General features: G+C 42.1%; 1 protein-coding gene across 1 annotated transcript in view; it reads right to left on the bottom strand.

Moving 5' to 3' along the window:
- Dgkk (diacylglycerol kinase kappa) overlaps window positions 1–14,356 on the bottom strand; it is a 124,762-nt gene extending 110,406 nt beyond the window's left edge. The window contains exon 1 of the mRNA XM_036174880.1: window positions 13,494–14,356. Within this exon, the coding sequence (XP_036030773.1) occupies window positions 13,494–14,228 (735 nt within the window). The 5' untranslated portion in view covers window positions 14,229–14,356. The remainder of the gene's footprint in view (window positions 1–13,493) is intronic.
- Between the last annotated feature and the right edge of the window lie 2,403 nt (window positions 14,357–16,759).

Below are 16,759 nucleotides of genomic sequence, written 5' to 3'. Positions count from 1 at the left end.
ATGTGAGACTGAGGTGAACCTCACTCCTTCCTCCCCACGCCCCCACAAAAGGTCCTGGAGATCTTGCCACTGGATAAGTATATTAAAACAGAAGAGGCCATATACCTGTCAAGATCGTCATTTTCATTAGTCCTAGCAGTAACTAAAGATGTGCTAATATTTTCCTCAAGCCTGATAGGAGAGAAATTTTCAGTCATAGAAAGTACTAATTGAAGTTGGGGAGAACGTGATAAGATTTTGAAATCAAAAAGTCTGTTCTGGCTAGGCATCGTGGTTCATACCTGTCATTCCAGAGCTTGAGAAGCAGAAGCAGGAGGATCAACATCACCCTAAGTTCAAAACTATCCAAAGCACAGAGTGAGAACCTGTCTCAAAAACCCAAAGCAGCAAAAAGGAATCTCTTTAATTATATCACATCATTCTTTATAGTGCAAGGAATATGTTTAGTGAGGTAAGTAAACAATGGAACAGTATATTAGATGTCGATCATAAATGCAGATGATGCTTATCAGAGGAAATTAACACGAAAGCTACTTATAAAAACTAGCACTTAGAGACTACTGTTGGAGTCAGGAGACTGAAGACTAACAGAGCACAGGGTTAAAGGAAACCCTCCCTGACTTTCAGGCTTTGCTAGTCAAGTTTTGTTCACCAGGTGGTTTTTATTTCCTGCCTCAAGCTTCAAAATCTCAGAAGAGAATAGGTAGAGACACTATCTGCAGGAGAAAGCAAATAAGTAGCAAAGTTTCAAATTTGTTGTTATTGTTATTATCAAGGTTTCACTGAGTAGTCCTGGCTGACCTGAAACTTCCTATGCAGTCCAGATTGGCCTCACAGTTGCAGCAATCCTGTTACCTTTGTCTCCCAAGAGCCGAGATTACAAATGTACCTCACCATGCCCAGCTCAAGGTTGGAAATGTAGTCAGTTGATTCTGATAAGCAGTGCTCTATGAATGGTAATGCCTATCAGTCTCCAGGCCCACTGCCTCATTTCAGACGTATTCTGCAAAGCTGTAGGTATTAATAGGAGCCTCTGTCCCTGGTCCTGTGCTTGAAGAAAATGAGGTAGGAATCCTTATCCCCAGAGACCAATAATCTCTCTTACAGGCTCGTTAAAGCAAAAGGTTTAAAAGGTAAATGTTATAATGCTTTGGAAGATGAAAATTACTAAGTCAGACAGGCTGAAGACTATTCTCATCTTACTTAATAATGCATCACAGTTGCCTTTTAAATTTCCAATTCAACCTTGTTTGGATTGTATATAGTTTATTAATTCTGAATTGTCTACTACAATTGGTTAATCAAAGTTGGATGGGTTGGACCTGCTATGTCTTCACAATTGTTGATAATATCATCACATATATCAGGATATATATTTTCTCTCCCAGTCAGTGGCACCAAATTGAATATGATATATAACTGTGCATTACAGACAAAGCCACCAGTCATATTTTCTGAAATTAGTATACCTTCCTGCATTACATTGGTTTGCTTTTTGTTTGTGAAAAAGCATGCTGAGAGAATTAGCTATTAACACAGTGAGTACTTTGACAAAGCATTTGGTAAAACAAATAATCCCCATGCACAGTTTTGTTTTGGCATCTAGGTATCTCATTGGCCAGCTTACTCAAAGTCAGTCTCATTTTTATTCTGCATATGGTGAAAAGTGGTCCAATAGAGTCACAGAAATTTAAATTTTTCTTTTGCAAACATACATGAGGAAGAGAATTGGGTCTGTTCAGCTCCTTTTCTTCAAGGAAAAATTACAAATGAGATCTGAATATCTACCAGAGTGTTAAAAGTAAATATGAGATGAAACTGCCATTTGATACAAAAGCACTCATAACAATTATTCTTTACAGGATGGACACTCAAATTACTTTAACAAGCAAATACTTACCTCAGTTGCATTTCAAACACATGCATATCAATCAAATCATACAGGATCTCAACTAGATAAACTTTAAGCAAAAATTATTACGTGTTTCCTAAAAACAATTAACACAATGTAACTGTGTGTGAAAGGGGTGATTGAGAAGGAGAAAGGGAAACATAGTTGTACATTTGTAGAAGTGTTACTATGTAGACTGCAGGAATACATTGAGTGAAATAAACAGAAAAAAATGTAGCAAGGAATTAACAATTATTATTTCTCAATGGGGTGCTAGAAGAATTTCATTTAATTTTAGAAGCTTTCTTGTTTTCTCAGAAATTAGCACACCTTTATTGTGCTGATTTTTTTGTTTGTTTGCTTGCTTCAGGTGAGATGTGCTGAGACAACTGGTTATTCACAAATAATAAGACAACCTTGTCAAAGCATTCGGTATCTGGATTTATCATTTATAGCTTTTGATAAATGTAAGTCTCATCCATGTGATCTTTTGAACACGTAGGAAACCTTCAGGTTTTAGCACAATGCTCAGCACATATAGCACAGAAGGCAAATACCCACTTCATATTTTTTTTTTCCGGAGCTGAGGACCGAACCCAGGGCCTTGCGCTTGCCTACCACTGAGCTAAATTTTCAACACCCCCCCCCACTTCATTTTTTAAGAAAAAAGTGAATTTAAAGTTCTTTCATCTTGGGGGCTGGAGAGATGGCTCAGAGGTTAAGAACACTGGCTGCTTGCTCTTCCAGAGGTCCTGAGTTCAATTCCTAGTAACCACATGGTGGCTCACAACCATCCGTAATGAGATCTGGTGCCCTCTTCTGGCTTTCATTCATACATGCTGTATACATAATAAATTTTTAAAAAAAAAAAAGAAAAAGAAAAAAATTCTTTCGTCTTATAGATACTATTTTATGAATCCATGAAAATCAAAGGCTACAAGAAAAGACATTTAAACCAGAACATAATGAGAGGACTGCTCAAAGATGGTATGTCAGTCCCCATGATGAGACTAGGTAAGGGCCACTGACTGCTGGGTATGTGTCTTATTGGGAGTTGCTAGGAAGAATGCTACTATCTTAAATTCTATTTTGAACTCTAGAGTCTCTGTGGTATTACATGAAATAATGATGCAGCCATTAGCCAAGTCATGTTGGTTTGATTTGGAAGGGAAGTCTATGTTTTTTTCCAGTAGGTTTACCATACTAATCAGTGTTCGTTTAGACAGGATCCACCTTGTTGAGCATTCAGCTTTCCTGGATGGTGGGATATGTAGTCAAAATTATTTGGAGGAGGGAGAATGCCATGTTGGGATTAAATATGTACTGCTCTTTAGCCTTTGATACTAAATTTTAGGTTCACTGGCTTGGTTCAAAAAGGATATTTATTACCTTTTCCTTTATATTTCTAAGTCTGTGAAGGGACTGGGTGGAAAGGGTACTTTCTATTTTCAGATGTCAGGCATGAAAACAAAAGATCTTTTACTTTTCTCTTTGTTTTGAAAAATCTCTTTGGGGCAAGAAAGATCAATGATGTTATTGAGATTATGGCCAATTTGTATTGGGTTGGGAGAATTTATCTTTTTCTTTGAAAATGTCTTCTCTCTTGAGTGTGGAGAGAAACAAGGTCCATTGATTTTACAAAGCTCTAAGTATCTCCTCTTATGATAAAAGTTTTTTCTACTATCTATCTAACCTATCTATCTATCTATTTACCTACCTACCTTCTTTCCTTCCTTCTTACCTACCTACCTACCTATCTACCTACCTACCTACCTTCCTTCCTATCTATAGCTCTGTCTGTCTGTGCCTAATCTATCTATCTAACCTATCTACCTACCTATCTATAACTCTGTCTCTCTGTCTCTCCCTCCTTATTATTTCTTCTTACTTTCATGGTGCTGAGGAAGTACTTAGACTTGGAGAGCCTGTTTCTTTTTTGAAAAACAGACCCCTATAAAATAGGAGAAAATATTAACCAGCTATGTTACAGCCAAGGGGTTAATATCTAGAATATATAAAGAACTTCAAAACCTAAATACAAAAAAAGATCCCTGGCAATCAACAAATGGGCTAATGAAATGAACATTCAGTTCTCAAAAGAAAAACTGGAAATTGTAAATACTTTTTAAAATGCACAACGTCCTTAGTCATCAGGAAGATGTAAATTAAAAATGCTTTGAGGTCTCATCTCACCCAAGTCAGAAAAGCAATCATCAAGAAAATAAATGACAACAAGGGATGACTGTTGGTGGAGTATAAACTGTTATATCCACTATAGAAATAATTGTGGGAGCCCCTCAAAAACTTAAAAATAGAATTGCCAAATAGCCTGGCTATACCACTCCTATAGCTATATTCTATTACAGAGGTGCTTGTACATTTATGTTTGTTGCTGCTGTATTCATAATAGCAAGACATGGAACCAGCCTAGATATCTATCATATGATGAAGAAATAACAAAAATGTGGTACATATACACAATGGAATTCTATTCAGCACTAAAGAAAAATGAAATTTGGAGAAAAATGGATGTCTCTGGAAGTTATTAAGTGGTGTAACCCAAACTTAGATCTTTATATTCTCTCTCATATGCTGGTCCTAGGTAGGTGTGTGTGTGTGTGTGTGTGTGTGTGTGTGTGTGTGTGTATGTGTGTGTGTGTGTTTGCATTTATGAGTGAGAGCATGGGTATAGGTCAAGAAACTAGAAAGAGGACTAATCATTAGTGGGTAAAAAGACTTATTAAAGAAATGTAATGAGGAGGTTAAGGAGACATGAAAGTAAAAAAAAAAAAAAAAAGGCTTGTTGGAGTCTGAAGTCAGGCACGGAGAGGAGGGAGAAAAGTGGATGAAGAAGATTAGCCAAAAGTAAGGATGGATGAAAATGCCATATTGAAATCTATGACCTCATATAGCAATTTAAGAACTAACATTTTTAGAGGATAGAAAGATGGCTCAGTGTTTAAGAGCACTTGCTACTTTTGCAAAGGGCCTGGGTTCAGTTTCCAGCACACATATTGCGTCTCAAAACCATCCATAACTCCATTTCCAGGTGATCCAATGCCCTCTTCCAACCTCTGTAGGAACAAGCCATCACACGGTATACATACATATGTGCAGACAAAACATTCATAAGGTAAATAAATCTAACAATTAAAAACAAATTTTAAAAACAGAAGAAAGACAGGGTGGCACACATATACAATTACAAGACTCTGAGGCAAGAGTATTGTGAGTTCCAGATCAGCATGGACAACAGGGCAAGATACTGTCTCAAAAACAAAATAGACTTATAGAGAAGCACTACCATGGCAACAAATTTTAATACCACTGGAGGCCTTCCATGGAAAGCCCTTTTCTTTCTCTTTTCTTTTAAAAAACCTACATCACGATGATGATGATGATGATGATGGGGTGTGTGTGTGTGTGTGTGTGTGTGTGTGTGTGTGTGTGATGTGCCTTCCACCTTAGGTTCTAGGGATGATGCTTGTGCCCTTCCCTTTTCTTTAAATGAATTAATTTGTTTGAAAAAAAATAGATTTGGAACACCTTTCCTAAAAAATTCATTTCCTTCTTTTCCTGTCCTTTTACAAAAAGGGGCTGTGGAATACTTTTGCAAAGAACACAAATTTGGTTCCCTGTACCTACATGATGTCTCGCAACCATCTGTAACCACTGTTCCTGAGGATCTGAGACCCTCTTCTGGCCTCCAAGGGCACTGCACACACATGGTACACAGATGTACATTCAGGCAAAAGACACATACACATAAAATACAATAAATCTTTTTAAGCACTGGGTATAGAGGTTCATGGCTTTAATCTCAGACCTCAGGAGCCAGAAGCGGGTGGATCTCTGTGAGTTCAAGGCCAGCCTGGTCTACATAGTGAGTTCTAGGACAACCAGAGCTACATAATGATACTCTGTCTTGGATAAACAAAAATAAAACAAAATGAACAAGCAACATTTTAAAAGAGGAAAGCACATGTGCCTGTAATTTCAGCATTTGGGAGGTGAAAATGGAGGGTAAGGAGTTTAAAGACAGCTTTAGCTGCACCGTAGACAAGCTGACACTCCATGAGACCCTTTATCATAATCCAAAGCACAAAACAAAACAAATATGATAAAATATAAATAATGGCTGTGGGATTTGGGTGTAGCCCCACCACTTGAAAGGGTCATATAAGATGATTTTGTGTTTTTTCCACTTTTTTGTGGGTTGGGGTGCATTGACCAGGAACAATATACATTGTCTCAAGATGGGAATGTAGATGTAGCTTAGTGGTAGGGTTCTTGCCTAGCACAAGTGAAGTCCTGAGTTTGTCTCTAGAGCGGAAACAAACTCTGTCTCTCTCTGTCTCTGTCTCTCTGTCTCTCTCCGCCTGTCTCTCCCTCTCCCCTTTCCCTTCCCTTTCCCTGTCCCTCCAGAGTCTCTCTAGGTAGTCCTGGCTATCCTAGAGCTCACTATGTTGACCGGGGACCCTTACTCTCATTTTATTTTTCCTTCCCATCTTTTTCTTCCTTCTTCACTGGAAAAAATTATCTGGAACTTTGGTGAATTGGGGGGCATCTTTGTTGGCTAAAAAGAAAAAAATTTTTAAATTCCTATTCATGTCCTATCTTTTCCCTCTCTAATTCTAATACATTTCCCAAATGGCTATGCCACCCAGAATGTACCTGAGCATGTCTAAATACACTTACTTACTTTGAGAAAGAAAGTAGGGGGGCTTTGTTAGGCTGGGGGTCCATTTCTTCCAATTGACATTCTTGTATTTGTTTCTGTTTCTTCCCTACTACCTTTTCTGTTCTTCACTCATTTTTTAAAATCACATATTAATAATAAAGCTGTTAAGTTTGGGTGAATGTGGGTCAGTTCCCACTAGAAATAGTTTCTTTAATTTTTCCTTCTGTAAAAAATTGGGTCAGTAAGATGGCTCAGTGGGGAAAGGTCCTTACCAACAAGCATGATGAGCAGAGTTCGATCCCCAGGACTCACATGATGTGAAGGGAGAGCTGACTCTCCAAAATTGTCCCCTGAACACTAAAGGCACCATGGAACAGGTTTGTGAATGTGCACACACACACACAATAAATAAATTAATTAATTAATTAAAATTGTCTTTTTAAAGTGGATTTTGGAAGGAAAGTTCAGGACCCTTTGTGAGGCTTAGGCATTTGTGTACAAGAAGAATTAGTTTTATTTCACTGACAATAGTCCCTCCACCATCACGTGCTATATTGGAGGAGGTGACTTAAGGTGTGAAGTGCTTGAGGCACAAGCATGAAGACATGGAAAGCCAGGAGTGATGGTCTATGTTCATAATCTCAGTGCTGGGAAGACTACCTCTGAAGTGTATCTCTAGGGTTCGCTGACCAGGCAGCCTTGACCAATTATCAAGCCTCATCTTCCAGTGAGAGATGGAAGCCTTATAAGCGCATAGACATTTGACTTTGTGAATGGGTTCTTGGGGCAGGCCAGCTATGGCATATGGCATAGATATTAAGAGCACTCACTGTTCTTTTGGAGAACCAGGGTTTAATTTCCAGCACTCATATCAAATGGTTCACATCCATCTGTAGCTCTGATGTCCTCTTCTGGCCTTTAAGGGAAGTTATATGCATGCAAGTGCATACATACACATACAGCTGCACATGTGAAACACACACACACACACACACATCTTTAAAAACTATTTTTTTAAAGAGAGACTAGGCACCTGTGCTTTGGTCACCTGGAAACAGTAGCTATTTCTTTTCCGTTTCTTTTCCTCTCCCTGGAAATTCAATGTTTACAAGATTAGGGAATCTTTATTTTCATATTTATTTATTTTTAAGTGAAAATTCAGGGAGCCAGGTACACATATGTAATTCCAACATGCTGGAGTCAAAGGCAAGGAGACTGACATGAATTTGAGGCTAGCTTGATATACGTACCAAGGTTTAGGCCATATAGGGCTACATAGTGAGACTCAGGAATGGGAGAAGAGAATGTATATATGAAGAGATAATACATTCCATTGATGGGGGATTTTGTGAGTATTGACCCTTTAAAATACTTCCATATTTAAAATAAAGTTAAATGTTGGGGATGGGAGTGAATAAAGAGGTTTTGTTTGACTTTGGGTTTTTTTTTTTTTTTCTTTCTTCTTTTGGTGAAGAGACTCTCCTTTTGAAATAAAAAATCCCTTCTTAAATAACTTTGCAATTTCCTTCTTTTATGTGTTTGTAGGGGATAGCAATTCCTTATCATGAGGCTGAAAGATGGTATTTTACTTTTCCTTGTCTTTAAAAATTACAGATGTGCTGGGCAGTGGTGGTACAGGCCTTTAATCCCAGCACCTGGGAGGCAAAGGCAGACGGATCTCTGTGAGTTCAAGGCCAGCCTGGTCTACAGAGTGAGACCCAGGGAGGCTCCAAAGCTGCACAGAAAAACATTGTCTTGGAAAAACAAAAACACCCCCCCCAAAAAAAATTTAAAAAACAGATGTAATTCATATATCATGGGATTAATCATTTTAATGTACACAATCTTGTGGGTTAGAGTGTGTTCAAAAGGGTGTACAAGCAGCAGCATTAACTAAGTCTCAAACTTTTGTCCTTCCTAAATGAAGTCCTATACACCTTAAGCTCCTCTCCGTTCTTCCTCCTGACAGCCACTCACCTCCTTTCTTGCTTGTCTTGGATATCCTGGAACTGGAAGAAACAATGTTGGGGGCTTTGCAGGGGAGCAACCCAGAGACTGTCAAGAGATTTCCTGTGGAGGAGTGGTTTTTGCCTCCATAATTTGCATCAGAGAACAGGCATGGGCTACAGAGTTATGCACAAAATGTATACATTCCATGATCTTAAAAGTCCAAATACTGTTTAAGATGGTTTCTCCTTTTTACTTCCTAACTTTTCTTTGACAGGCAGTAGCTTTGAGGACCTGGATGATGACGGCTAAGAAACAATCTTTCTTAGACTTCCTTTTGATAATTTTTAGATTAGGGGTAAATTTTAATAACTAAGGTGCTCGTATCTCTAAAAAAAAAACTACTCATACATTGAGTTTTTCTATTTTGAGACTAAAGTTCATTTGCTTTGATGAGGACAGGACAGCTCCCTGAAATACATTGCCTTCTTCATTTATCCTCACAATTACTTTTTTTTTCAATGAGGCAGTCGCAATTTGCAGGCATTGGCAAAGTTGATCACTTTGTCCCTATCCTTAGCATGACTTCTATTTATTTCCCTCTCGGCCCCCAAATATCTCTGTGATGAATAAATTAAAGATCTTACACTGCTACTCTTTTCTTTTCAGGGTCTTGTTCTATGCCAGACCCCTCTGGGAGCACCAGAAGTAGAACAGGAATCATTGCTTTGGAACTACATCAGCACTGTTCTTAGATAAATGAGGAGCCTATGTGTTGCACAAAGCAATATATTAATATCATAGGAGCACCACAGCATAGAAATTAATCAATAGATACTATTAGCCATCTGGCTCTGTCTTTGTCCTTAGCTACCCTACTGCCTTCCACACAGTAGTGAAGAAGTTATAAACACAGAGGAAAGCATTCTATAAATTGTAAAGAACCATGCTAGCAGAAAAAATTTTGTAAGCCTTCTTACAATGCTCTTTGGCCTCTGTAGATTTCCCCCCCTCTTCTTGGGAGGCATTATGGGTAATGGTTCTGCCCTTCATTTTGGACTACAGATCTGCAGAAGCCCCATTTGGAGATCTTTATAAATACATAAGAATTGTACATTCAGAAAGAAAAGATGCACTGACCAAATATCTCATTATTTTTTCGAGGACATCCTGCAGCAAATACTTGGGAGCTCTCAGAATATACCAAATAAATGGTTAAAAAAAGAACCCAAGAGGCAAGAAAGCAGTATCATCCTGACCTTCAACAGGTTAAATATCAGAATCTGCAATCCTAAAGCTGTACACTTACGGAATAAAAAAGCATCAAACCAACAACATCATCATTAGTCTGCTGCTGCTGCTGCTGCTGCTGGGATAAGGACACTTTTAGCTAGTAAAAAATTGCTAGTAATATTTCTCTTAATTATATTTTCAATGCCAATTCTCTGTGTGTGTACATATGCATGTATACATACATATTACATATATTGGGATATTTAATACATATTATTAAATTTACTTCACTTCTTTAAGGGATATATATATATGTGTGTGTATACATATGCATGTATACATACATATTACATATATTGGGGTATTTAATATATATTATTATATTGACTTCATTTCATTAAGGGATTATACACACACACATTTATATATCAGGCTATTTAAATAAGCCTTTAATTCTCACGTTGAGACTGATGAGAATATATTTTCATTTATTCTGAGCAATAATCTCTGTGTTGCTGGAAATGGAGTTGATAGGTTCCAAGCTTTAGCAAGTGCTTATTGAGCAAACCCAAGGGGTGCTGCATTGCACCAATCACTGAAAAAGACAGTCCCTACTTTTGAGAAACAGGTAAGCTAGTAAAATAATCAAGTAAGACTAACCCAATATATATGATAAATGTTTGCTACTTTGGTGGTGCCAAACCTTAGTTTATTTTTATTTTATTTTCAGGAAATAATAAAAAATTCATAGTAATAAACATACATGATGATAACATTTGGAAAATTTCTGTTTTATAAGAAAATATGTGCCCCAAAACATCAGCTCAGTGAGCAAAAACTGTACTTTTACAGATCTGAGGTGATGGTAATTACTGTATAGTCATTAATAGGGATCCACAAACCCCTCCACCCACAAATCAGTCACGAATGTGTATTTCTCCCCGCATTTGTATCAGTCACTCACACAGTGTGACCATAATTTTATAACTGCTCAAAATCTATTAAATAAAAAATACAAGCTGTCTTTCTTCAGGCACAACTGAGGGGAGAGAAGCAAATATGATCCACTTCATATAAGTCCCATGCCCCCCAAGAGAGTCATAGTGTTGTTAAAGAACCAATTCACACATCCTTACTTACATTTACTGCCACTGGGTGGGAGACCAAAGCTCATTTCCTGGGAATCAAAGCATTGCAGAAGGGAAGGAGCAGATAGGTTTGGTTCACAAACTCTAATGACCCTGGTAGCTATTGCGAAAGAAAACATGAGCCTCCTTTAGCAGTCTCCAGTGTCTGCATAGGACTGCAGCTAGTAGGTCCTGAAACCTTACTGAATGCTCCAAAGAGAACGAAGTACAGGCAGGAAGATGCTCTTTATTTATTTATTTGTTTGTTTGTTTGTTTGTTTGTCTATTAAAATACCAGCCAGCAATATTACCTGGAAAAAACAGTGCAGTCATATTCTCAACCACTTGCTTTTGCCTCTTTTTTTTTTTTTAAATTTCAAGCTAGAGTTCATATTGCTATGAAGGATTTCTTTGGATACTAAGACTTGTGTTGTTTTAGACAGTGTGTGTGTGTGTGTGTGTGTGTGTGTGTGTGTGTGTGTGTGTGTGTGTCTGTCTGTCTGTCTTCCAAAGCTTTCCTCAAGGAGGCAGTATCTGAGAACACACTTACCCCAGCTAATAAGGCAATCTATTTGTATTGAATGTTAAGATGCAAGTGAGCTGTTTCTAAGTGCTACTTGCTTGAAATAATGAAGAAGAAAATGACCCTATCACTGAATATCAGCTGTTGCCAACTGCATATCAGCATGAAAGATATTGGAGAACTGAATTCCTTAACGTTATGAGCATTAACCTACATCTTTTGCATCCTTGGAATTTCTAGGAGCCTCTAGTAATTTATCTACAGGTCCTTCTGGGTGGATAGTTAGGGTTCCTAACTCCATTCTACAGATAGGTGGGTTAACAAATGCCTGACTCTTATGAGGCCAAGTCAAACCCCTGGGGTCTTTGCCTCCCATGAATGCTGTCACAGGTCAGTGAGCCGCCCAGCCACTAGATGTGAACCAGTACAATATAAAGGAAACTACTCTGATTCCTTGATCCTCATATCTGGCAACCAACATTTTCCAGTCAAGCTGGTAAAAATATGCTTTTAGAGCTAAGGAGTGATTTTCACTGGGGCCTGGGAAAGGGGGTCCTGGCCCCCAGTCTGCCTTCCTGAGGCCAAAGGGAAAATGCCCTCGCAGACCATCCAGGTAATCAAGGAGCTAGGCCAGTTATTCAGCCTGGTTCCTCAAATTTCACTTAAGATGGCCACAGGTCAGGTGATTCTTGCTCATCTCCCACTCACCAGCTTAGTGCAAACCCTTCCAAAGAGACAACAGCTAGCCTCAGGGTTAGGATGACCTCCCTGTTTAGCTGCCCACCCCCCTTTCTTGAAATCTCACCAAGGAAGGGTATCTGCAGGAAGGGGAAAGATCCATCGCTGACTTTTTTTAATTATCCAAGTCACTATCATCCCATTTGATTTATTTCAATTTCTACCCTTTTGTCTTCTTTGAAACTTTCACTGCAGATGTTTGGCAAGCTATTTCATGATGCCGGTTCTACCCCCAAACCCTTGCATTCTGCATTCTACAAGTGTGCCGTCCCCAGCAGTAGGATTCCCAAGACATGTCTCCAGCCCTTCCAAGCAGCAGGACAGGCTGGCGTTGTTGGCATGTTGTGTTATATCTGCTTGTGCCTCTACCTGTGTGTTTTTCTTAGGGGGAAGTGAGGCATACGCATCATCGTAATTTTCACGGTTTTAGACTGTGGAGACCAGAGACGGGGAGAAAACCACATAGCCCGGAGGTACTTTGAAAAACCTTCCTCCCTCCTCTGGCTTGGACTGGTGCCAGAGGACCCTTCATTCACAAGGACTTGCTGTAGGGCCGTAGAGATGGAAGTTGTAGTTCACACACTCTGCTCACAGACCCAACTCATGTTTTCATGATGCCTCGCATCACTGTATCACTGTGTTTGCACCTACCTGCTGGGAAATCCTGCAGACAGAATGGTGGCTTCAACACACGCATGCTCCCCCACTCCTCCCAGGGAACCTTGCCCTTCCCCTGCAGTGCGCGTGGGCGCCGCCCTTCCCCTCCCCTCTGCCTGGAGTACCAGTGCCTAGCAGTGGACAGAGGCACCAGGGACCTCCCTAGAGAGCCTTCAGCTGCGTCTCAGCTGATGTGCCCCCTCCTCTTCAGTGGCGGGGGGGGGGGGGGGGGGCTAGCAGGCAGAAGCTCTGCGGCTTGCGCCTCTGCTGCAGTGACTGTGCCAGAGGTGTGTCCCATCGCCCTCCCCCACCCTCAGTGTCTTCCATTTAAGTACCTTGAGCTAGCCCCAAATACTTCAGGTATCTTGCGTTCCCTGGGGGTGCCTCTCGCTGCTTTTTGAAGACATAGATGCCCATTGCACTGTCACTTCCTCCCATGGGGGAAACTGCTATGACTCCCACCTCTTTTCCGAACCCCAAACAGCCTACTCTTTTTTTTCCCACATGTTGCTTCCCGCCTCCCAACCACTTCCCGCTTCCTTGACACTTCCCGCTTCCCCAGGCTCTCCCAGTCCCACATCTTTCTGGTCAGTGAGTGGCAGCCAAATGGATGCAAGGGATGCCCAGAGTTCAGCAAATTCCATAGCCATCCGACCTCACCTTGCCGCCCCCCCTCTCCCCGGGGTCTTTTCTTACCTTTATTCTGGACCACGTTGTTGGCGCTCTGGGCGATGGTAATGGAGATGGCAATGGAGATAGCTTTGGATCTTTCTCTGTAGGGACCACCTGCAACAGTTGTAGTGCTAAACTCATCTTTGGACTCTCTGGAGTTGGCTCAGGGCACGACTCTGGGGCCCTCTCCGCGGCAGGTTCTGGGGCTGACTCTAGGACCAGCCCTGTGTCAAGATCGGGGGTAGGCTCTCTAGTCGGTTCTCGGGCCAACTCTAGGGTTGGACCTGGGGTAGGTTCTGGGGCTGGCTCTGGGGCCGGCTCTGGGGCAAATTCTGGGACCGGCTCTGGGTCCGGCTCTGGGGCAAATTCTGGGACCGGCTCTGGGTCCGGCTCTGGGGCAAATTCTGGGACCGGCTCTGGGTCCGGCTCTAGGGCAAATTCTAGGACCGGCTCCTGGGCCGGCTCTGGGACAAATTCTGGGTCCGGCTCTGGGTCCGGCTCTGAGTCTGGTCCTGGGGCCGGCTCCGGGGCCGGCTCTGGAGTTGGATTTGAGTCTGGTTCTGTGGCTGGTTCTGGAGTTGCCTCTGGGCAGGGTCCCAGAGCAGGTTCTGGTTCTGGTCCTGGTTCTGGTGGAGGAGCCGGCGGCGGCGGAGCCGGCGGCGGAGCGGGAGGCGGCGGCGGCGGCTCCGGGGACTCGGCCGGCTGCTCTCCATCCTGAGGCTGGGCAGTGCCCTGGGCCGCCGAATCTACACCGTCCATTGCAGCGCACCGTCTGGGGTCCCGGCAGCAGGCGCCCCTAAGACTGGAAGGCTAAAAAGCCCTCGGGCGGTCCGCCCACTCTTATCTGACATCCCTTTGCGGGGTGCCAAACTTTGCACCCGCTTCGCTCCATGGCTAGCGCAGCTCTGAGGTCTAACCCAGGGGCGTGCAACGTCTCCCGGAGCTGGAACACGCCCCTTGGTGAGCGCACACCTCTTCGTAAGCAGCTACGGGTTTGATGGGCGGGAAAGAGTAAGGCTTGAGAACGCGACTGGGCAGAGCGCTTGATGACCTCTTAGCGACGTGCGCGGGAAGGGAGGGGGGCAAAAAAGAGGAGGGGGAGTGGAGTGGCTTGGGAGGATTTGGAGCCGGGCCGAGGTTAACTCTTTAGTGACATGAATGAGACAGTCAGACAGACAGACAGACAGACAGACAGACAGACACACACACACACACACACACACACACACACAGAGAGAGAGAGAGAGAGAGAGAGAGAGAGAGAGAGAGAGAGAGAGAGAGAGAGAGAAGTTGAGGGTCTACTGGTCTGAACAGCTTCCTCCATAAGGTAGCTGCCTCACTGCAGCAGCAGGTGGATCTAGCCTGGGACCAACCTCTTGCCCTCCTTATCCACTTCCTCCCAGTCTCCAAATCAAGGATGCACAACTAATCCCTTTCATTTAACCCAGGAAAAGAAATTAAGAAATTAACCTGCAGAGATTGGGAAAAGAGAGACAGAGGTGGGGGTGGGGAGACCCTCCACCAAGAGTCTCCCGAGTCTCCGGTTTATTTTATTATTTTATTTTGTCTGCGCTCTTCTAAATCAGAACAGTTGAGGAGGTTACTATTCCGGACCGGGTTTGCGGTGCTTTGGGAAAGGAGTGTGATGAGGGAGAACTGGAGCCCTGGCTTTCCGCAGCCCGCAGATGCAGCCCAGCACGCCAGACAGCAAGGCTAGAGAGAGTGCCCTGGCAGTGGTTGGTGGCTAGGCTGCTGATCTCCGCAGCTATCTGGCATCTGTCTAGCTAGCTTTGCTGTAGGAGAGACTGTCTTCTGCTTTTAGTTGGACTTCCTAGGCATCTGCAGGACTTCTAATCGAACTTGTGTGCGTGCGTGTGTGTGTGTGTGTGTGTGTGTGTGTGTGTGTGTGTGTGTGTTTGAAAACGATCGTGTCCTGGACTGAGAAAAAAATAATTTCAACACCCACGCCTCTTCTTTTTAAACCTCTCAAAGCACTCTGACATTAGAGATGGAAAAATGTGTTGCAAAAAGGACAGGTTGCTGCTGCAGCACTCTTCCCTCCAACGACATCAGGAGACTTTAGGAGCTTTGTCCTTGTTAGTCATGCACATATACCTGCAAACCATCATCTTAGACCGAGAACTTAGACGCCAATATGTTGCCATATAGAATTCAAATTTGAGAAGTCTTCCCATCAAGCCACAGCCGGGTGGGGGAGGGATACCTATAAACCTAATTTGAAATATGACAAGTGAATTATCTCCCACACAGAGAATGCTGCAGTTTGGATGGCAGCCCTCCATCTGCAGCCCCTCCTCCAGAGTACAACATCGGCTGGTCCCTAGTCCTTTGTTAGCTGATATTCACCAGTCATTTTCTAGAATCTGCAGTATTTTTTCTGTTCTCGACACCAAGTCTTAGCAATGAATACCATTGAAGACAGTCTCGTACATCCCTCCAAAGACCGGAATCTATAATGCCGCCAGCATTTCTCCGACACTTGCTGCAGCTACAAAGCCCAGCACAGAGACCATCTCTAACCTCTAGGCTTGGAGAAACCCAGGGGAGCTGAGCCCTCAACTCTCTCACCTAGCAGGCCTCTTTCTAATAAATCCACCTTATGTGCTCACCTGCTTCCCCTTCTTTGGGATTTTTCTTCTCTCTCTGATCCCACACTCAAAAATAAAATAAAAAACAAAAACAACAAGCTGGGTTAACCTTGTCTGTTCATAACTGAAACCCACAGGTGTCACACCTAACCAGTTTTAACCGAGGCTTGGGGTCACTTTTCAGGGTTTTACACCCTGATAAAAAGAGAACAAAATAAAACAAACAAAAAATATCCTTTGAAGGAACTTGTGTTCCACATTTAAATGCTTCTTCAACATGGAGTCAGAAAGGCTGAAGGCTGTGCAGTCACAGAATGAGACAACCTCTCAGGTTTTGACACAAATGAGTTTGTCCTCAAGCAGTAGGAGACAACTTGGAGTTATCAAGTATAGTCAGTGAACTCTTGTTTATAATTCTTCCTATGCTCAGTCACGACGTGTCTAAATGTATGGTGTGATCTCTTGCTCCAAGATCTGTTGAGTGCCATGTACAGCTTTTGCTCAACTAGGCTAGGTTGCTGGGCCTAATACTGAGGGAATGGTATTATGATTAGCTTTGAGTCTTTTAAAATGATTTCTTAGTGCTTCAAAAGATGTCTGTCACAGTTGGAGAGCAAGGGCTGATTTTATTGGTCTGTTTTGGTCTTTCTTCTGCTGACTAGCTTTGAATACAATGCTTTA

This window comes from Onychomys torridus, chromosome X (genome assembly GCF_903995425.1).
Source record: "Onychomys torridus chromosome X, mOncTor1.1, whole genome shotgun sequence".
Classification (NCBI taxonomy): domain Eukaryota; kingdom Metazoa; phylum Chordata; class Mammalia; order Rodentia; family Cricetidae; genus Onychomys; species Onychomys torridus.
Note: the sequence above shows the minus strand (reverse complement) of the source record. Positions and strands in the feature narration are given on the sequence as shown.